General features: G+C 45.1%; 1 protein-coding gene across 2 annotated transcripts in view; it reads left to right on the top strand.

Annotated features, from left to right (window-relative positions):
• Window positions 1–22,358, top strand: part of LOC123771093 (BTB/POZ domain-containing protein KCTD9) — a 65,718-nt gene that overhangs the window by 25,904 nt on the left and 17,456 nt on the right. Inside the window, exons 8-10 of one of the 2 annotated variants that reach the window (XR_011223732.1) lie at window positions 2,841–2,974; window positions 3,509–3,670; window positions 11,050–11,158. Coding sequence is in view for 1 of the 2 variants with exons in the window: in XM_069309440.1 (XP_069165541.1) it covers window positions 2,841–2,974; window positions 3,509–3,634 (260 nt within the window). In the remaining variant the exon portion in view is untranslated. Of the gene's footprint in view, window positions 1–2,840; window positions 2,975–3,508; window positions 3,671–11,049; window positions 12,381–22,358 lie in introns of those variants that run through there. The other variant, XM_069309440.1, reaches the window with a different exon arrangement.

Here is a 22,358-nt window from a genome sequence, read left to right as displayed (position 1 = left end):
GAAATGGCTCTATCTTGTCCATTATTCCACCCCCCAGTTAACTAACGAGGCCGGGGGAAACAGCTCTCTCTAGTCCGTTATCCCGTCTCCAGTTAGCTAACTATTCTAGAGCACCCTCCAGAGTTCCTAAGGCAACCTCTCTCGTTCAACACCTTGTAACCTAGGTATTTGACTACCTAGGTGCTAAGACTACAAGGCGCCGTAACTGGACCAGCTACCCGAAACTCTAGAGAGAACTCTAGAATACAGAATCATTGCCACAAACGTATAAGAGAAAACGAAAGGAAAGAAATGAATAGTGAAGTAATTAGTGAGGGTTTGGGGTGAGAGGGAGAGAGGTGGGAGGAGCGAGGATGGTCATTAGTTGAAAGTGAGAGTTGAGAGAGGGTGGAGGGAGAGGTGTAGATAGGTAGAAGTAGAAGAGTAGATAGTAGGAGTAGAAAGTAGATAGTAGAAGACGAAATGCTGCCACCATCCATTCATGATCATTACATACAAGACAAGGAATGGAACTTGCCTGTATCACAAAATTCTCAAAAGATGTTATCATGAGTTCATTATTAGTATGTTCCCTCTGTACCATGTATCAACTCCAAACATGTATTCATTAATATCATGAAACCAATAACCACAGAGGCTTTCTCACCTCAACTCAAAGCTCTAGGGAACAAAGTTAAACACAATTTAAATAATAAATTCACAATTATATTTCCCATGAAGTATCATAATTTAAGCAATCCAATTAAAATGTTCCAGTTTAATATGCAAAGTGAGTCATCATCCAAGAATTCGAGAACCCTACAACTTGACTGCCCCTGATCATCACACAACATATGTAAACACGACCAAGTCACCTAAATGTTCACTCACCGAGGACTGAGTCTACGTTGAATAGAGAGGGGGGGGGGGGGGGGGTTTGTAGTTGACGGAGACTCCCGCCCTGCCGGCCGACAGCCTCCCGTCTGCTCTGCTCTCCTGACTGCCGTTCTGTCTGTTCTGTCTGTTAATGCTTCATGCTGGATAGCTCTCCGAGTTTATATTGGGGAACCTAGTAGCTAACTCCGCCCACAAGTAGATAGCCTCCGGCACTACCAAGCCACTCCTTAAACGTCGGCATGTTTGAAGGCTACCCGGCTCCAATTATACGCTTAGCGGAAGCAAGGTGAAATTATCATGATCTGACCTCAGGTCACTTGGGGTCATTAACGGTTAGAGGTGTGAGATCTCAGGCAGACAACTGGCGCTTCTCAGATCCTTGTCTGTGACTCGTGTACTCTATATATATTTTAAATAAACTAACCCAAACACTTTTACAGTGTTACACGGGGAGCCTCCGGGACTCACCCAGAAAATGGCGTTTCATTACATTCAACGCTGGTTTTGTTATGCGTACCTTTCTGGGTGCCTAACCCCGGTCGATGGCAGATAAGGACAACCCCCCAACCACAGGGAGGGTTTTCCAGGGCCATTGCTCCCTGCATCTCTCTGAGAGGGCCAGGTTCTGGCTTGTGGTCCCTGGTAGGCTTAACTCTTTTGACTAATGCCCTGGTCTAATGAATTGCATATTAGGCCGATAACTCCAGGGAGCCTCCGGGGCTCACCCAGAAAAATGACGTTTCATTACATTCAACGCTGGTTTTTTTACCTGGCCGTGATACCTGGCTCTGGCCCTGATACCTGGCTCTGGCCCTGATACCTGGCTCTGGCCCTGATACCTGGCTCTGGCCCTGATACCTGGCTCTGGCCCTGATACCTGGCTCTGGCCCTGATACCTGGTTTTGGCCCTGATACCTGGCTTTGGTCCTGATACCTGGCTCTGGCCCTGATACCTGGCTCTGGCCCTGATACCTGGCTCTGGCCCTGATACCTGGCTCTGGCCCTGATACCTGGCTTTGGTCCTGATACCTGGCTCTGGCCCTGATACCTGGCTTTGGTCCTGATACCTGGCTCTGGCCCTGATACCTGGCTTTGGCCCTGATACCTGGCTTTGGCCCTGATACCTGGCTTTGGCCTTGCTTCATGGCTCTGGCCCTGATACCTGGCTCTGGCCCTAATTCATGGTTCTGGCCTTGATTCATGGCTCGGGCCCTGATTCATGGCTCGGGCCCTGATACCTGGTTCTGGCCTTGATTCATGGCTCGGGCCCTGATTCATGGCTCGGGCCCTGATTCATGGCTCGGGCCCTGATACCTGGCTCGGGCCTTGATTCATGGCTCGGGCCCTGATTCATGGCTCGGGCCCTGATTCATGGCTCGGGCCCTGATTCATGGCTCGGGCCCTGATTCATGGCTCGGGCCCTGATACCTGGCTCGGGCCCTGATTCATGGCTCGGGCCCTGATTCATGGCTCGGGCCCTGATTCATGGCTCGGGCCCTGATTCATGGCTCGGGCCCTGGTTCCTGGCCCTGGCTCTGGTTCATGGCTCGGGCCCTGATACCTGGCTCGGGCCCTGATTCATGGCTCGGGCCCTGATTCATGGCTCGGGCCCTGGTTCATGGCTCGGGCCCTGGTTCCTGGCCCTGGCTCTGGTTCTGATTTTGGTTGTGGCCCTGACACAGGGAGCAACCAAGAGGCTGCTCAGAAAAGCACATGTCAAACTTCTTAACCACATATTTTCATCAAGCTTTAGATAAGAATTTCTAAAATTGTGAATAGTTGTCATATATTTTTATGCTCAGTAATAATTTGTTTACATAACCTAAGTGTTTATATCAAGTTTATTATTTTCTTATGTTTATCGTGTATGGTATAAATGTTGGTACAGTATTTGTAATCTTAAATTTGAAATAACTTTCTTGTAAATTAAGGCAAAAATGTAACATATATAAATGATTTTTAAGGAGTGAACCTGCGTGGGGCTGTGCTAGAGGGCAGCATGCTAGCAGGCGTTAACTTGCGAGTTGCCACACTTAAGAATGCTAACCTGAAGAACTGCGACTTGCGCGCTGCTGTACTTGCAGGGGCCGACCTTGAGGTCAGTCAAGTTTAGAATTACGAAGCTAATTAGGAAGGCTTAGATCCCCGATGCTGTTTTCTAGTTACTACTTCATGGTGCATCCTGTGTTCCAGTCTACCATTCTAAAGATCAGCTTCTTAAGAAATCATTGTCCTTCCTCTTACATAAGTAATTAGATAAATTAGATAACCTTCCTTGTATAAACAGTACAGTATTCATTATCATCACCTCTCTCACATGCTCTACTTTCTGCATAAAAGCTCATTGCAGCTGTTAATAATATTATGTCAACTCCATGCATGCTCATAACTCTGCAAATATTCTCTACTCATTTTACCATGTTTTTACAAAATTGAAGAATACCATATACTGTACTCCCTATAATCTTTCTCACATACTTTTGGAATAGGAATGTAGCATACCCAGATAAGGTTGGGGGATCCATCTTCCTGAGCTGCTTAACATAAATGGCAGAATTGGTTCTATTAACAATAAGGTTGCAAAATATCAATATTGTTTTTAATGATATGTTCTTATATCTTTCTTGTCTAGAACTGTGACTTGTCGGGAAGTGATCTGCAAGAGGCAAACTTACGAGGAGCGAACTTGAAGGATGCTGCATTTGAGCTCATGTTGACACCACTGCACATGTCACAGACAATGACCTGTGACCTGTGACAACATCCACACGTTTCACCTACAAAAAACTGCCAGGTGAGAAATGCATAATTATTTTATACACCAATATGTTCCTCTTTCTGTGGGGTGCCCCATTGGCTCCCTGGAGCTATCAGGTTAATATGCAATCTTTAGACCAGGGCTATAGTCAATGGACTTCTGCCTACCAGAGACCACTAGCCAGAACATGGCCTCCCCCCCCCCCCCCCCCCCTCAAAGAGGTGCATTGAGCAATGGCCCTGGAAAACATACCTGTGGTTGGGGGTTAACCTTATCTGCCATTGACCGGAGTTAGGCACCCAGAAAGGTAGGAATAACAAAACAGACCCCACATGGTAAGAAAAATACAACCAAAAGCCAAACAGAGAGACAGAACTCCCTCAACTCTCAAGGAAACAAGCAAGCGCTACTCCATGCTGTTGCATTGCTCTTCCGTGCAGCTCCACCCCCTCCCCTCAGGAGGGGGAGCCCCAGACCCACCACACCGGCTATCTCAACCTCAGTTCTTCGGCTATTGCAATCCGGACCGGTTGTCATCTGTGGCCTCAGTGTCTCAAGCAATGTTTCCCTTCGTAGCGTCCTCTGCTGTTTTGTCGTGTGTGATGGACAAATCCACCTGAAGTGTACCGGGGCTGCATATGCTAAGGGGTGGCCTTCCCTAAGTGCCCAGTGAATACTACCCTCGTGTGTCAGGGTTATCTTCCATGGTGTGTTTGGGAACCATTTCCGTAGGGGTTCTTACTGCTTGGCTTTTACCCCTGCCCTTGGGGCCAGCTAGGGTTTTTGTGGCCCTTGTTTGGCCTTAGGTAGGATGCGGTGTTGTTGCTGGTTGAGGCGTCAACCAGCAACCTACCTACCATACCTACAGCAGCAGCAACTGGTTTCTGTTTTTCCTGGTAACATTGTACTTTTGCTGGGTCTTTCTTTTACTTTTTGTTTTGTGTGCCTGATAGGGGTCTGCCTGCAGTGGCTATAGGTCCACTCAGGATATTTTGGTGGCCCTCTGCTAGACCCCCATGACTGTACATGTTGCAAGGTTTTCAGTGTTGTGATCATCCCCCATGTTAGCTTTAGGTCTAACCAGTTAGCAACATCTTGCCCTGGCTTCCCGTGACAGTCAGCCTATGGGCCCCTAGAAAACCCTGTCGGGGCTCGGTGGACTTATGGATGAATCTTCTGAATTCCAGCCCGCCTAGTGCAAGTTTGAAGGTTGCTGTGTGCCCTTGTCTTAGGGTGACAGTCACCACTTTTGCCTCCGTCATGCTGCCTGTTGGGTCAACGACACCTTTGACCCTGAATGTTGTGAGTTGTGTTCTCTGCTTGTTCTCCAGTACTATTCTGATGACATTACTGTTATGGTATAGGCAGCATCCATGTTGCATGGTTGGTTTAGGTTGCTGCAATGCGCTAGGTTAGTTGCCCACCTGGATGTCTTAAGGCTACCCCGTTTTGGTTATAGGGACCCGGACTGTTCACCCTACTTCCCCCCCCCTCCCTTTCCCTTGCTTCTGGCTACCAAACGTATGAGGGTTTTGGAGTCGGGGCTGGGTTTAGTTGGTAATGAGACTTGGCCAGCTTCGGGGGCTGCCCCGTTCAGGTTGGGGACTGAGGCATCTGGTTTCTCCTGCCAAGGCTTCTGATTCCTACCAACAGGCCCCCCTTTTTTTCAGCCTTTTCCCCTGGACTCTGCCTTTTCTTTAGGGGTAGAGGGTGTGGAGGACTGCTCTGCCCCGGATCCCGAGTTGCGGGATCCTGGGGCTGGGGAGGAGTTGACCTTGGGGGCTTGGGCCCCCTTTGACCCTCCTTGGGTGCTAGTGCCCTCTTCGTGGGGTTTGTTGTTGCAGGGGGGAAGAGTTTTTTTTACTACCCTTCCCTGTATGAGTATGACTTAGGGTGGGCTTCTCCCCAGGTTCGGTTCCGGGTTCCCTTGAGTTCCTCGGCTCCTCCTTTCTGGAGGTTTTGTGCTTCTCGGATCTCCCCATTGGAGGTTTGGGAGGTGCTTGCTGCGTTCCTCCTGGATTCGGATTCTGCCTCTGTGATAGATCCGTTTTCGTTTGAGTTCGGTTCCTCTTCCCTGTATTGGTTGCGTTTGGAAGTTCCGGAGTCTTCCTGGCTATCTTGAGATGATTGGCTGGCACACTGCCCATTCTTTTCATTGGGGGGCGTGGCATGAGTACTGTTGGACCCATACAGTCGAATGGCGAGAAACTTCTACCATTCTGCAGGTTTAACTGGGAGGGGGGCAAGTTTGAGCACCTTAATAGGTGCTTGTTTTCCCCTGTGCTTCCTCAATATAGTATGTTGGCCTTGTACAGCTGCACATGCAGGTTCTTACCCCATTTGGCATCCTTGGTTGCTGAGGATTTGCGTGCCCACTGGTCAGACGACACTGACCAGTGTTGTCTGGTCAGTGCAATGATCGCTCTGCTCGTTGGCCAGCTTCTCGTAAGGAGCATCGGCCAACTTCTCGTAAGGAGTCGGCTCTTTCGCGGTTCGCCCCATTGACGGGGGCAATGATGGGGCGGCTTGCTCTGTTTGCTTGCACCTGGTTCCACGGTTCGTGGGCACTTCGGGTCATCGCGTCTGGCCTGTGGTGGCGTTGGGCGGCTCCTCCTCCTTAGGGGGTGTGCAGGGCTGGTGGGGCAGGCTTCTTCCTCTGCGCTCCGTCGGGTCATCTCGGAGTGGGTACGCATGGGCGTGGTCGAAATGACCTCGTCCCTCAGGTGGATTTCTCACCTGTTTCCAGTGCCGAAACGGGACTGTGCAGATCTGAGGTTCATTCTGGACTTGTCCTGTCTGAACCCCTCCTGGATTCCTTGCCCCACCTATCGTATGACCACTCTGTCCCAGGTCTGGCTTCTTTTGAACCCGGGTGCTTGTATGGTGTCTGGACCTCCGGGACGCATATTGGCACGTCCTGATTCATCCGGGGTTCGGAGACTGACTAGGTTTCGTGGTGGGGCAGCAGGCTTACTGCTTTTGTTGCCTTCCTTTTGGCTTGAATTTGGCACCTCGCGCATTCACACTTCATACCTGGCTCGTGGTGACCCGTCTGCTTCTACTAGGGGTTTGGGGGTTCTTGCTTACCTCGACGACTGTTTGATGTGGGCTCCCAGCCGGTCTGCTTGTCCGCTTGCCAGGGGTTTGGTTCTTTCCCAGCTCGCCGAGTTCGGGTTCCTGGGGAACTCGAGGAAGTCCCATCTGGTTCCATCACAGGTTTGGACCTGGCTGGGCCTCGTGTGAGACTTTCGGACCGCTTCCTTGTCTATCTCTCCGGAGGTGTTGCTGAGGCTTCGGTCCCATCTTCAGGTGTTTCGGAGGTTCCTGAGTCGCCCGACCCGGGAATCTGAACTTTCGGATTCTTCAGACCCGGGAGTCTGAACTTCACTATGCTAGTTTACCCGCCGGGTTGGGTCTGGCTTTGGTATCTGTTTTGGTTCCTTCGGGGCCGTCCCTTCTGCCTATCTCGTGATCCCTGGGCTCGGCCTCTGGGGTCCTTGTGACAGTTGCTGTGTAGTCGGCTTCCTCTTCAGGTTTTTCAGGATTCAGTGCCATGGCACCTACCAAGAGTCCTTGCTTGATGTGTTCATGGATGCCTCGTCTCTCAGCTGGGGCTTTGTGACCAGTGCTCGCCAGGATCGGTGGGCTCCATCCTTCTGTTGGGCTCACTGCACAGTGCGGGAGTTTGCGGCGGTTTGGTTGTCGCTTCGAAGAGTTTGTTTTGCTCGGGGATACATGAACTGGCTCCATTCAAACTGCTCTCCGGTGGTTCATTGTCTGTACCGCGGGGGTTCTCTTCGGTCCTTGGCTCTTTGGGGTTGGTCGCTTTCAAATAAAAAATCAACTCAAATTAAATCAAATCAAATATTTATTCAGGTAAAGTACATACACACAAGGTGAGATACAAAACGTTGATGGATTTATATATAGAGCTAGTACATACAATGCCTAAAGCCACTATTACGCAAAGCGTTTCGAGCAGGAAAAACACTAAAGACTAAAACTTAATACTAATTGAAATTAAAGTATAAAATGTGTTGAGACAATATAAAAATAACAAAGGGGGGGGGGGGGGAACATTGGCAGAAAAATAGCAAAAAATACAATTTGGTCGACAAACAGCATTGTTTAAAAATAGCAGACATGAGTTGACATTATAGGGGTAAGGTAGGTTACAGGGAGTTAATTAGGTAGTGCTTAGTTTTTATCTTAAACTTTGAGTGACTCGTCTGCTGGATTCTCAAGGTTTTGGCTCTCCGTGTGGTTCATATCCGGGGAGTGTCCAACAAATGCCCTCAAATACATGGGGAGTTTCCATAGGCCATGCATTGCCACGATGTTCCATATAGTACATAGTACTGGTTCCCCCAGACTAATATGGTGTATATCAGTCCGATAACTCCAGAGAGTCTCTGGGGCTCGCCTAGAAAATGGCGTTTCATTACATTCAACGCTGGTTTCTTAGATTCAGATAGACACAGTCAATCCAACCATCTCCTTCTTGTAGTATCTCTGTGGCTCTTATCATAAAAACTAAGTAGATTTGTTACACAGGATCTTCCTGTTTGAAACCCATATTGTCTGTCCATTACTCTCATTACTCTCTGGTGTTCTACCCATTTGTTTTTAACTATTGTTTCTAGTATTCTTACTAACATGCTTGTTAATGATACAGGTCTATAATTTAGAGGTTCCTCATGACTACCTTTCTTATAGATTGGTACTATGTTTGCCTTTTTCCACATACAGTGGTACCTCTGTTTACGAATTTAGTCCGTTCCCAGAGATGGTTCGTAACCAGAAAATTTGTAAACGGAAGCAAATTTTCCCATAAGAAATAATCTAAATTGAATTAATCTGTTCTACACTCCCTAAAAAAACAGGGTTGAATGTAATGAAATGCCATTTTCTGGGTGAGTTCCGGAGGCTCCTCGGAGCTATCCAGGCTGAATGGATATGTATAACTTTCAGGCATCAGTCAATGTGCTTGGAGTTATTGCCTACCGGGGACCATGAGCCAGAACCTGGGCCCCCCTCAGAGAGGCATGAGGGGTAAGCAGACACACCCTGCCCAGGAGGAGCCCCCCCCTTCCCCTGGGGCCCCTGAAGGACCAACAAGACCGAAAACAGATGGCAATGAGAAGGGTCCGCCTGCCGAAAGAGCCGAACCACAGACACCGCAACAGCTAGGATCAAATGGCAATGAAAATGGAAGAGCCAGGGCCCAGTCAGAGGCCAACGAAGAAAACGAGCACCACGAATCAAATCGCGAGACTCGAAGCGAAAAACAGCGACCTCACAATCCGCAGAAGCAGTGCAACCAGCTCCAGCAGGGAATAACGATGCACGCATCTCCGAGTTATATATGAGGAGAACCACTCAAGACGTGTACTGCACTAAAACAAAAATGTATGTTCTGGAAAAGGAACACAAAGAAAAGCCGTAGCTAGGACCACAATCCTAGCACCCCCTGTCCCAACGAAAAGAAACCATAGGGGAAGGAGTGGTCGGTTGAAAAGCTACATCCACCCACAGATGGATGGGTGGATGTAGAAAGGACTCCGAGAAAGGACTGTAGGGAAGCCTCCCTGGAAGTCAACAGACATTCCAATAACATTTTAAGTATAGAAGAGTTTTGCGAACCCTTGAGAATCATGAGAAGCAAGCACGGAGGCACATATGGGCCCAATGGCATCCTAGACCAAGGGCAATGTAGGGAACTAGATACGAAGGGAACATGAAGCAGTGAAAAGCACCCATAGGAAGGACGGAACCGACGGACCCAAAGTGACACGGAACCGAACCCGGGGAGGGACAGACGCGAACCAACTCTGAAGCAGAGGGGAAAGGAAAACCCCACACTGAGAAACTGCAAGCTCCGCCCAGAGGGCACAGAACCCAAGCGGGGCGAACGGGGCCAAGGCCCCCCCAGTCAACCCCTCCCCAACCCCGGGAACCCCCATGACAGGACCCAGGGCCGAGCTGTCCTCCCAAAGCTCCGGCCCAACAAGAAAGAGCCGGGGCAGCCATAAAAACACTAAGGAAGGGAGCCCACTGGTCAGACCCATACGCTATGACTGGAGGAACAGGCTCGAATGCCTCCGCTGCCACCCCGGAAGAGGAAACCCCCGAGACCGCCCAAGTCTCAACCCAACTAGACCTAGCCCCAACTCTTCGCAGCTCTTTTCGGAGCTGGAAGCAAGGGGGATGAGCGTATGCACAACAGAAGGGGAAGGACTAGGAGGGGCGGACAGAACCAGAGCCAAAGCGACTCCCACCCCAAAGTATAAAGTTTGGGGTGGGAGTCGCCTATAATCAAAATGGGACAGTTTCAAGGCAACCGGGGTTGCAACCCACCGAATGCGCTGCAGCAACCAAACCAAGCAATGCAGCAGCTGCCTGCACCCAAATATGTTGAGTAGCATGGGTGAACTGGAGCACGTACAGACAACAACGTCACACGACTCCAGGTCAAAAGAATCACCGACCCAACAGGCAGTTTGGCGGAGGCACAACTAGTGAGTGTCGCCCTGAGACAAGGGGACAGAGCAACCTTTACTCTCGCAAGAAGCAAGAGGGGACTCAAGGGTCACATCCACCAGATCATGGAGCCCCTGTGGGGTTTTCCCAGGGCCCTAAGCCATTTTAACACGCTAAGGGAAACCCAGGCAGGGTACTGTGATCTGACGCCCAAGTCCACCAAACAAACTGCTAAAAGCTGAACCCCCGGGATGTATCCACTCACGGGGGCCAAGCAGGGGATACCACCAACCACACAATATATATATACACCCCCAACAGCTAAGGAAAAATATGCTAGCAGACCACCCCACCAGGCAGCAAAAGAAAAACAAAAGAAAAACCCCGCAAAAGGACAGTGTATTCGGGTGGAACAGAGCCGGCCACTATAATTGGTGAAAATTAGCTGTGCAGTACCCTGCGCCCCTACCAGTGATGAAAACTACTCCGATACACAAGGGCAAGAAAACCCCAGCAGACCCCAAGGGTGGTCAAGTACCGAGCAGTAAAAGGCACAGCGGAGGCAGATCCCAAGGTGACTTGTGGAAGGTGGCCCCAAGCCCCAAGGGCAGTACTTACAGGGTGTGCACGTTCCGTTTCCTTCCCGGCTGTGTGTGTGACTTTGGGGCACCTGTCGCGGTTGTCTGTCTGTCTCTCTTCTCGACACTTGCAATGCTGCCACCTCCTGGATGTGTCCCTCCTTTTACTTATCTTTGGGTAGTAAGCTTCAGGGAGCCGATGAGGCACCCCACAGAAAACCAGTGTTTTCAGTTTATTCATGTGTCAGTTTATTCAATAAGTCAAAATTTTATTGTGAGCTTTTTAGGTTAATTTACCATATTAAACTGTAATTAAATTGCACTATTATGATTATTTTGCTTTTAATTTTCTTGCAGTGTCTTTGAGAGAGACATCAAGCTGGAGTATTTATGAGGTGAGGTAAACAATAAACACACAACAACTGAAGACCATGCAGGTCTGGAGCAAGAACCAGACAGCTGTGAAGTATGTATGAACAAGCTCATTACTAAAGATTCAACAAAGATTTATTATATTTATGATGCATAATACTATGTTTGGAAGTGACCACTTTCTATCTAATGTATTTAATTTTTCACTAAAAACTTTGTTAAGATGTAGGCACTCTGAATATTACTGCAGTTTGCAGATTCTAATGTCATTCAAATGATTAAATGCATTTGTCATGATTAGCAGAATGCATAAAATCCTGCGAGTTACAGAGACAACTACTGTATTGTTACCAAAGCTTGTTTGTTCTTGATGCAGTCAACATACTAAGTTGAGGGTTGATGCATATGCACTTACATACATGTCTGGTTTATACTGTGGTGATTGTGAAATTATTGGTATAAATTTAGATATGAAATTGTATAAGGATTTGTCATTACTCTTATGTTACTTGACCATACCAGGTGACAAAATCCAGTCCGTCATTGAAAATGATGGACATAATTGAAAACTTTAATGAATTAATTTATTTATTTTTTTTTTTTTTGAGATATATACAAGAGTTGTTACATTCTTGTACAGCCACTAGTACGCGTAGAGTTTCGGGCAGGTCCCTGGAATACGATCCCCTGCCGCGAAGAATCGTTTTTTCATCCAAGTACACATTTTACTGTTGCGTTAAACAGAGGCTACAGTTAAGGAATTGCGCCCAGTAAATCCTCCCCGGCCAGGATACGAACCCATGACATAGCGCTCGCGGAACGCCAGGCGAGTGTCTTACCCACTACATCACGGAGACTGATATTGTAACTTTTGAGTACTGTACTTAAGCATAATCAAAATTAGATGTTTTGTCGTCTGAACTGCTTCATAATATAAAGTTGGTCGATGTGCATGATGTCAGTTAGCTCAAGGAAAATGTAAATATGAGTGCAACTTTATTACCAAATCAAACTACATTTAGTAATTTATGTATTGTATATTAATGATGTATATGGGTATAAGATGTACTTGAAACACGCTTGTGTATGTGCCCAGGGAACAGCATGTTATGCTCACAAGACCTGCCAGCAGCAGCAGCATCATGCTGTATCGTGGGCCCAGGCAGTATCATGGCTATTAGCCCAAATTACCAAGTTTATATTTTCTTTGTATTGCTATTGGCCACTAATATGCTGTGAATTCAAGCTAGTTCATTAGCAAGTATGCAAGTTAAAAATATAGTTGATTTACATAAAACATTTTGACAATATAAAAAGTTTCTATATTATTACCCCTCCTCTTCTCACTACACTTTTGGATGAATGCATCATAAAAATATTTGTAACATTTTACTCTAGAGGTTATTAATGCACTGGTGTTTTTTATTACTTACTCTAATTAGGGGCAGTACTCTTATCTCTAATGATGAGGAACACCTTAACCTCTGTGATGTTCCACATTTATTGTGAAATTCTCCCTGTGCACCGAAAATCAAGTATTCGCCAAAAAAATAAAAATTTCTTTGTAAATTGATAACATACGTCCCTTACCTGAACATGTTAAAAAAAAAATCAAATTACAGTACATTTACTTTGGCTATGGGGACAGATAAAGTGGTGTGTGATGTCATCACGGGCTGATCGCCTGTGCATGAAGCTCCCATGTGCAGTCGCGGGGGCCATTCAAGCCTCGTGAGTTGCCACAAATATATTTACAAATAGTATTTCTATGTATTTTCAATGCTTTATAATGACTTTTTTGTATCGTGTTTGATGCATATATATGTGTCCTTTACAATATTTATACAGTAGAATGTTCATAATGTTCTATGGAATTGTGATACATGTGTGTCAGTAATGTGTCCATAATAAATGTTTATTGTCGCAATATTACTTGTTCAAAATTCACTAATGTTACATTATGGACAGTTTCACACACTACACAGTAATACACTGTGTTGCACACTCAGTACTTTGGAAGTGAATGATAATCAAAGAAGCCGTACATGGTACACATCGCGACTTCACTTGATGCACCATGTACAAACAGATTTCACTTCCTGTTTCTTCATTCGGTGTGCTTGCAAATAACGCACTCACGTACACCCTTGGCTTTAGTGCCCATAGGTGGTATGTAGCCAAGCTTGTGAATTGTAAGGTAGTCTTGAAAAGATCGCTTTGTAATGTTTTCCGGGAGAGATTCAGGTACTGTATTCTGGAAGAGATTCGACTATTCTTGAAAAAGATAGATGGAAAACACCACCATGGAAACCACTAACACTTCATCTATGCTACTTTTATCAGATGCATCATCACTGAATCCAGAAAACAATTCATCTATGTACAGTATCATCTGTAAAAAATTGGAGATAACACGTGTGAGCATGGGTGGCACTCTGCTACTACTGGATGCACCTGCTGTATCACCCTCATTGGTGCCGTATCACTTGCATCCAACCCTTGTGTTTAAAGTCCTCATTGTGTCTAGCTTCATCAATATCATGACCCTTATGTTCTTAAAACAGTGTAACACCACTATAAATATAAACTAAAAATAAAACATTAATAATGTAACCCTGCTAAATTTGTACACCAAATATTAGTACTACTAATGGTTTACACCAGAACCAAAAGGTACACTTCCAAGGAAATGCTACACAGGATTAACTACGCTGCCACCATCTGCCTTGTTCATTATATCAAGCAACGAGGCAAGAAACATTGCTTGACTTGGAGAGTCCTTACTTTTTCTTTAACTGTCATTAATTATGGGACGGTTGTCAGCAAATTATATCCAGAAGCAAAGAGGATTCAACAGTTGATACAGATGGGAAGTTTAACATGAGTTTATTGAGAACAAATTATGCTATTCACCACTATAAACCCTACTTTAACACTGGCAATACTGGCAATTGTTACGGGATCCAGACATGGAAACGTATCAAAGATCACACACATTACCTTAATTAAGACCACTCTGCCTCTCAGTCTGGTGGATTCACTCTGTCTCCTGAGGCTCGCCTGCAGCCTCACTGACCTGCAGCCTCACACTACCTCCGACACTCCAGCACTCTCTATCTCCTAAACTATCATACAGGCGTATATATACAACTGAAACAGGAGGGGGGCATTTTACACTGTTGTGGGAAAGTCTGGTGTGGACCTGTTCCCAGCTGATTCAAGCCAACTTGGGAAAAAGTGTGTTTTGCACACCTAAATAGTTGGTCAGCACATCAGGGCGTCAGCTCCCCATGATGTGGAAAAAAGCAATCAAGATGAATCATTAAGTTGTTTGCCAAGACCATCAGGATTATTCATAAACAGGAAGAAGCTGACTAGGGAGGAGCCAGAAAATATTTCAATTAACTTTAGCTGAATCTGAGGTCACAGGCTGATCTTACCAGGATGTTCCCATGGCGAGTCATGGGTGTACTCTCCAGGCGTTACAACAGTAAGGTCTCAATTTCACCGACAAAGAGCGATCTTTGCAAAGAGCGCCACCCATGGTTGCTCACTCGGCACTAAGCCTGCCAGCAGCCCTAAGGCATTCTGGGAATTTTTTCCAAGATGGCTGCCTCTGGAGGTCCCAAGAGTACATTTCGTATTCAACCAACTGCGTGCATATTTTGAATGGGTACGAAATGTTAAAATGGTGTTTTCTTGGCTAGCGCAGCTTCCAACGAAATGAGTTTTCTCAGCTGGCACAGTCCAGTGGTTAAGGCTTTCTTGTGCCTGTCAAAGATTTGCCATGATGCTGATCTTACTCCTGTGTGTGTGTTAAGGGGCCCTCATCAAGTTTACTTTTGGTAATGTTTTCCGATTCATATTTCTTTTTAGGTTTAACCCTTAGCGGCTATGAAGAAATGGTCATGCCCACCTATGCAAAAAAAAAAAATCATTATAGAATGAGTAATTGTATGCAAAATGTAAGAAAAACACAGAAATAAGTGAACGTGACTGTTTTACTTGGTGTCAACTATAAGGCTGCAGCTGACACTTGACATTGTCTGGTGTTCGAGTTTGCTGACACTTCCTGTTTTATCACCTGTTTTTCTTTATTTATAGCCACAGAGAGCTATTATATCCGTATTTGCATCACACATGTAGAACCCAGACAATATTGGATTATATCGTCTTTTGATAATAATCACAGGTCCCCAAGTATATACTGTATACATATATATATATATATGTGTATGTATGTGTGTGTGTGTGTGTGTGTAATAAATAAATAAATAAATAAATAAATAAATATATGTATGTATGTATGTATGTCTATGTCTCATTGAATATGACCGCATATTCTGTATTTACTATCTTCTGATTTTTAGCATCAGGGCTTAGCTGAAAGAGGAGTTCTTCAAAATTCATTTTTGTAATTTGAAGGTGAAGAAAAAAGTGAATTACTATTGAATGTATTAAACTTATTTATACAATTTGCACAACGTTTCGAACCTCCATGGTTCATTCCCAAGTGAAAAGAATTTTCAGAACTGGTTGATTTATACCCGCACTGGTTCAGGTGATAAGACAATAAAGGTAAAAACATGGGGGATACATAAGGGATAAATGGGGGATGAAGCACATAAGAATAAAGGTAACTGCGGAAGGCCTATTGGCCCATATGAGGCAGCTCCTATCTACATACAAAGATTAATCAGGTGTAATTGGCCTGTTATGTTGAACAGTGTCTTCTGTGTTGGCATTATGTTCTGGTCTTGTCCTTACTCTCATGGTGGGTAGAGTAAATAGTTCCGCGATTTGGGTGTTCATGGTAGGTTGTTCTATTCTTATGTGAATTGCTTAAAGAATTTGTAATCTTCTTGCATCTTGAGTTTTGTCTATTATACAGGTATTTTTGTTCAACATTTCTCTTGTTAGGGTGATGTCATGGGCTTGTCTCATGTGATTCCTGGGGGCACCGGATTGAAGATGACATGTCAAACGCCTCGTCAGCTTGGTCGACGTCATACCTATGTACTTAGATTGAAGGTTACATCCTTCGTGGGGGCAAGTGTACATGTATACAACGCTTGACTGCTGCAGAGGGTTCTCCGTCGGCTTCGGGCTGTTTTTGATAAGGAGTTCGGAAGTCTTCTTGGTTTTGTAGAATATGATCAGGTCTATGTTTTGGTTAGGAGTAATGCTTTTTACTCCTTTATGGATTCTTTCTTTCATTATTCTTTCCTCTTTTATATGTTCACTGTGCATGGTTGATTTGTAATATAATTTTATTGGAGGTATTGTGGTTTCTGTTCTAGGTTGAGGATTATACCATCGGTCCAAGTGTCTTCTTATAGCAGCGTTTATTTCCGCGTTGCTATATCCGTTGTTCACCAATATCTGAGTTACTCTTTCAAACTCTCTACTCACGTTGCTCCATTCAGAGCAGTGGGTAAGCGCTCGACGAATATAAGCATTTAGAGCACTGGCTTTGTATCTTTGGGGGCACTCACTTCTACCGTTCAGGCATAATCCTATGTTGGTGGGCTTAGTATATACGTTGGTGCTTAAAGAGGTTCCTGTTTTCATTATTAGTACATCCAAGAATGGCAGACTGTTATTTTCACTATTTTCATGTGTAAATCGGAGCACTGACTCTCTCTCTAGATGTTTTTTTAGATCAATTAGTTCATTTGAGTCTTTTACTATGACAAATATGTCGTCTACATAACGGCAATATACAGTTGGTTTTTGTCTGCTACTGAAGACCCTGTCTTCGATGGTCAACCATCGAAGACATCTGGGTCAAGAGATGGTCAACCATCTCTTGGTCGTGGAATCGCCATAGGTCCTCCATATAATGTTGTTAGTTTCTTGATTATCCTGGTTTTGGTGCTGTGGTGATGTCGATCTGTGAGGATGTCAAGGTGTTGCTCACAGATTGACATCACCACAGCACCGAAACCAGGATAATCAAGAAACTAACAACATTATATGGAGGACCTATGGCGATTTCACGACCAAGAGACGGCTTCCTGAACCTTGCTGAGGACCAAGTCACTCTCCTACATCTGGGTATAAACTGTCACATTATGTACAGACCAAGTGAGATGGCCCGGAAAATAGAGTATGAGATCCTGTTGGACGACATGTTCGACCTCGAGACACAAAAGAAGGTCACCACCAAAGACACCTTACAAGCAGAACTTATTGCAGAAGGAGGAAAGATTCGAGGCAACTACAGAAGCACCATACTGTCCCCCGAGCTCAAAGCGGCAGCTAAGAGCCTTTGTGAGAACAAGGAGATAGTCATCAGGAGAGGTGACAAGTCGCCAATATACGTCATTCTTAAAAAAGACGAATATCTGGTGAAAATGAACCTCATACTCTCTGACCAAACTAAATTCCAAAGGGTAACAAAGGACACTACAGCCTAATTGAAAACAAAGGTTGACAGATTGATCGAAACTGTGAATGCCAAGAAATCCGGACTCCACCTGCCAAAGATTATTGGGGAATACAAACCTGGGTATGCGTATGGAAATGTCAAGACACACAAGCCTGGAAACCCACTTCGGCCAATCATCAGCCAGATACCCACACCCACGTACAGACTGGCGAAGCGACTCAACGGCTTGCTGACTCCTTATGTACCTTGTGCTTTCAGCCTGAAGTCTCCAAAGGAATTTGTTGACTTACTGCGGGGAACACGGGCCACAGGGGTAAGAGCCTCGTTGGACGTAGAATCACTGTTTACCAACGTACCTGTGGATGAAACAATCGGGATGATAGCGGACAGAGTATATCGTGATCCGGCCTGTACTCCTTTTGACATACCAGAAAACATCCTAAGGAAACTACTCCAAGCTTGTACTAAAGAGGCACCCTTCTTGAGCCCAGATGGGCACATGTATAAGCAAATAGATGGGGTCGCCATGGGTTCTCCCCTAGGTGTCCTGTTTGCGAACTTCTACATGGGTACCATTGAATAGAAGGTCTTAGTTGACATGAGTTTGAAACCAGCCATATACTGCAGGTATGTTGACGACATTTTTACACAGGTACCCGATGTCAGACGTCTGCAGGAGCTGAAGGAGGCATTCGTGGAATAGGAGCCCACTTGGGGACTGTAAGCCCCAAAGAACTCGGTATATAGGCAAGACAACATCATCTCTTTCCAGGCGATTAACAATACATAAGCAACAGGGCTCCATTAAGGAACATATAATCTTCCCACAACCAGACCATCACCAGAGAAGTCTTAACAAACAACACAGAAATCATTGATAGATACAGCGATAGCAGGCAGCTTGACATCTGCGAGGCACTACACATCAAGAAGTCAACACCAGCAATCAACAGCCAATTAATGCACAACTATATTGTACCCACTTCAAGACTCTGTACCAATATAGAAGCATCAAGAGGAAATATGGGCCAATAGGCCCTTTGCAGTTACTTCCATTCTTCCCTTTCATCTATACACATTGAACTGTGTTCTGTCTTGTGTTGAAAGTTTGTTCACCTCATCCAAAACTGTTGTAACATATCACCTCACCCAAATGCGAGTATATACAACAAAAGCTGTTTAAATATTAGCATAGTAAAACTCTGTTTATTGTTTGCAGGTTATAGTTGTGTTGTGTGTGTCTTTGAAAATGTAATAAGTTATTACTTAACGCATTCAAGTGTCGCGTCAGACTAGAAATTAAAATGAATTTTGGAGAATTTATTTTTCAATTACCATCAACAGTAAAAAGAAACATAAGAAATATTGAGAAAATTCGTGTTAGAATTATTAATCTTACTTTTTCGGTCATATTTAACAACATATGTTTACAAGAAAGACTGCTACCAAAATAAATAAATATATATATATATATAATATATATATATATATATATATATATATATATATATATATATATATATAATGTCGTACCTAGTAGCCAGAACGCACTTCTCAGCCTACTATGCAGGGCCCGATTTGCCTAATAAGCCAAGTTTTCATGAATTAATTGTTTTTCGATTACCTAACCTTCCTAACCTAACCTAACTTTTTCGGCTACCTAACCTAACCTAACCTATAAAGATAAGATAGGTTAGGTTAGGTAGGGTTGGTTAGGTTCGCTCATATATCTACGTTTATTTTAACTCCAATAAAAAAAAATTGACCTCATACATAATGAAATGGGTAGCTTTATCATTTTATAAGAAAAAAATTTGAGAAAATTAATTAATTCAGGAAAACTTGGCTTATTAGGCAAATCGGCCCTTGCATAGTAGGCCGAGTACGACGTTCTGGCTACTAGGTACAACATATATATATATATATAGTAGTAGGCATCCTTCAGTCTCGGGAGACTATGGAGTTGCGCCCTAGTTGTCAATCCTGGTGCAGCGTCTGGTGTGACTGATGAGGCCAATCCGAGAGTGGCAGTCCATCCCACACCGAGCACAAACGAAGTCTGATTCTGGTCTGTCTTCCTGGTTACCGGCTTTCCTTCTCTGTCTCTTTGCCTCCGATTCCTTGGCAAGTGACTCCTCGAACTTGGAGAGACCTCGTTGAACAGACTGCCTCCAGGCTGAACGGTCTGTAGCCAGTGTCTCCCATATAGCAAGATCGACGTCCATGGCTTTCAGGTCCCTTTTGCATACGTCTTTGTACCGTAGCTGGGGCTTGCCTACTGGACGCTTTCCCTGCCTCAGCTCTCCATACAGGAGATCCTTGGGGATCCTGCTGTCGCCCATTCGCTGGCCCATCCGAGCCAGCGCATTCGTCTCTGTTTCAGCATTGTGTACATGCTGGTGATTCTTGCTCTCCCCAAGACGTTGTTGTTTGTCACCTTGTCCTGCCAGGTGATGTCCAAGATGTGTCTAAGGCAGCGCATGTGGTAGGCATTCAGCCGTCTTTCCTGACGGGCGCGGAGTGTCCAAGACTCACTGCCATAAAGGAGAGTGCTCAGGACACAGGATCTGTAAACCTGAATCTTAGTATACTCAGTTAGCCTATTGTTGGCCCACACTCTCTTTGTCAGTTTGGACATGGTAGTAGATGCCTTACCGATGCGTTTGTTTAGATCCGTATCAAGAGAGAGGGAGTCAGAGATTGTGGAGCCCAGGTACACGAAGTCGTGAACAACTTCCAGTTTGGAATCAGAGATGCCGATGTCAGGTGGGGAGTCCACTCCTTGTCCCATGACTTGTGTTTTCTTCAGACTGATGGTGAGTCCGAAAGCCTGAGAGGCCTCGCTGAAGCGGGTTATGAGCCGTTGGAGGTCTTCAGCTGAGTGGGCAGTGACTGCTGCGTCGTCGGCAAAGAGGAAGTCGCGCAGACACCTCAGCCGAACCTTTGTCTTGGCTCTCAGCCTGGCGAGGTTAAAGAGCCTTCCATCCGACCTGGTCCGGAGGTAAATGCCTTCCGTGACAGATCCGAAGGCGTGCCGCAGCATAACTGCGAAGAAAATCCCGAATAGGGTTGGAGCCAGTACGCAGCCCTGCTTTACTCCACTTCGGATGTCAAAGGCGTCTGATGTTAGGCCATCAAAGACCATGGTGCCCCTCATGTTCTCATGGAAAGATCTGATGATGCTGAGGAGCCTGGGTGGGCATCCGATCTTGGGGAGGATCTTGAACAGGCCATCCCTGCTGACGAGGTCGAAGGCCTTCGTCAGATCTATGAAGGCTACAAAGAGTGGCTGCTTCTGTTCCCTGCATTTCTCCTGCAGTTGTCTGAGGGAAAAAACCATGTCGATGGTGGACCTGCCAGCTCTGAATCCACATTGTGATTCTGGATAAACTCTCTCTGCAAGTACTTGGAGCCTCTTCAATGCGACTCGAGCAAACAGCTTTCCGACAATACTGAGGAGGGAGATTCCACGGTAGTTGTTGCAGTCGCCCCTGTCACCTTTATTCTTATACAGTGTGACGATGTTGGCATCCCTCATGTCCTGTAGCACCTCTCCTTCTTCCCAGCAGAGGCAGAGAATTTCGTGCAGCTCCATGAGCAGGCTACCTCTGCAGCACTTCAAGGTCTCAGCAGGAATGCCATCTTTGCCAGGAGCTTTACCAGAAGCAAGGGAGTCCAGGGCATCGCTGAGTTCTTCCAGGGTCGGTTCACTGTCGAGCTCCATTAACACAGTATATATATAATTAATATATATATATATATATATATATATATATATATATATATATATATATATATATATATATATATATATATATATATATATATATATATATATATATATATATATATATATATATATATATATATATATACACACACACACACACACACACACACACACACACACACACACACACACACACACACACACACACACACACACACACACACACACACACACAGAAGACAGAAATGCTTTTTTTTACAAAGTGACAGGGACTGGAAAGCTTGTGAAATGGTACATAAAAACAAAGCAACAAGATCAGTAGTGGAAGGGGGAGTAAAGAGCAAAGGAAAAGGGAACATGTTCCTGAAAATTGTATATACCAACATAGATGGAGTAAGGTCAAAAACTTTGGAGTTGCAAGATATAATCCAGCTTAGGGTCCCAGATATTGTTGCATTATCAGAGACGAAACTTGAAGGAAATATAATAAATGAAGTCGTATTCCCAAGAGGCTATTCAGTTTGGAGACGTGACAGGAAAAATAGGAAGGGAAGAGGAGTGGCTGTACTGGTGAAAAAACACCTGAAGGTAAAAGAGTTAATATTTGAAAACCCTCGAGATATTGACATAATGGCATTGCAGGTCTGGAATCAGGATGATAAGCTGATAATTGTAAATACCTACAGCCCACCAGCAAGCAACACATGGACAAAGGAAGAACTGGATGACAAACGAGAGGGCCTCATAATGGTCATGAGAGATATTATTGTACAAGCAGATAAAGATAAATCACGACTGTTGATACTGGGGGACTTCAACTTTAGAGCAATAGACTGGGAGGCCTATGAAGCAAGAACGGAGGACTTTTGGACATGCAAATTTGTGAACCTCATTCTGGAGACATTCTTGTATCAACACATAAAGCAAGCCACAAGAATGAGGGAAGGAGATGTACCATCAGTACTGGATCTAGTATTCACCAGGAAAGAAGAAGAGATTTTTGACATCCAGTACCTTCCTCCCTTGGGAAAGAGTGATCACGTCCTGTTAGACATTAAATATGCTTTAAGATATCATCTAGAAGAAAATGGGGACATTGAAACAGTTGATAAACTCGATTTAAGGAGAGGCAACTATGGGGAACTTCGAAATTTTTTAATGAGTGTAATTGGA

The sequence above is a fragment of the Procambarus clarkii genome, chromosome 65 (genome assembly GCF_040958095.1).
Source record: "Procambarus clarkii isolate CNS0578487 chromosome 65, FALCON_Pclarkii_2.0, whole genome shotgun sequence".
Taxonomy (NCBI): Eukaryota; Metazoa; Arthropoda; class Malacostraca; order Decapoda; family Cambaridae; genus Procambarus; species Procambarus clarkii.
This window is presented reverse-complemented; position numbering and strand designations above follow the sequence as displayed.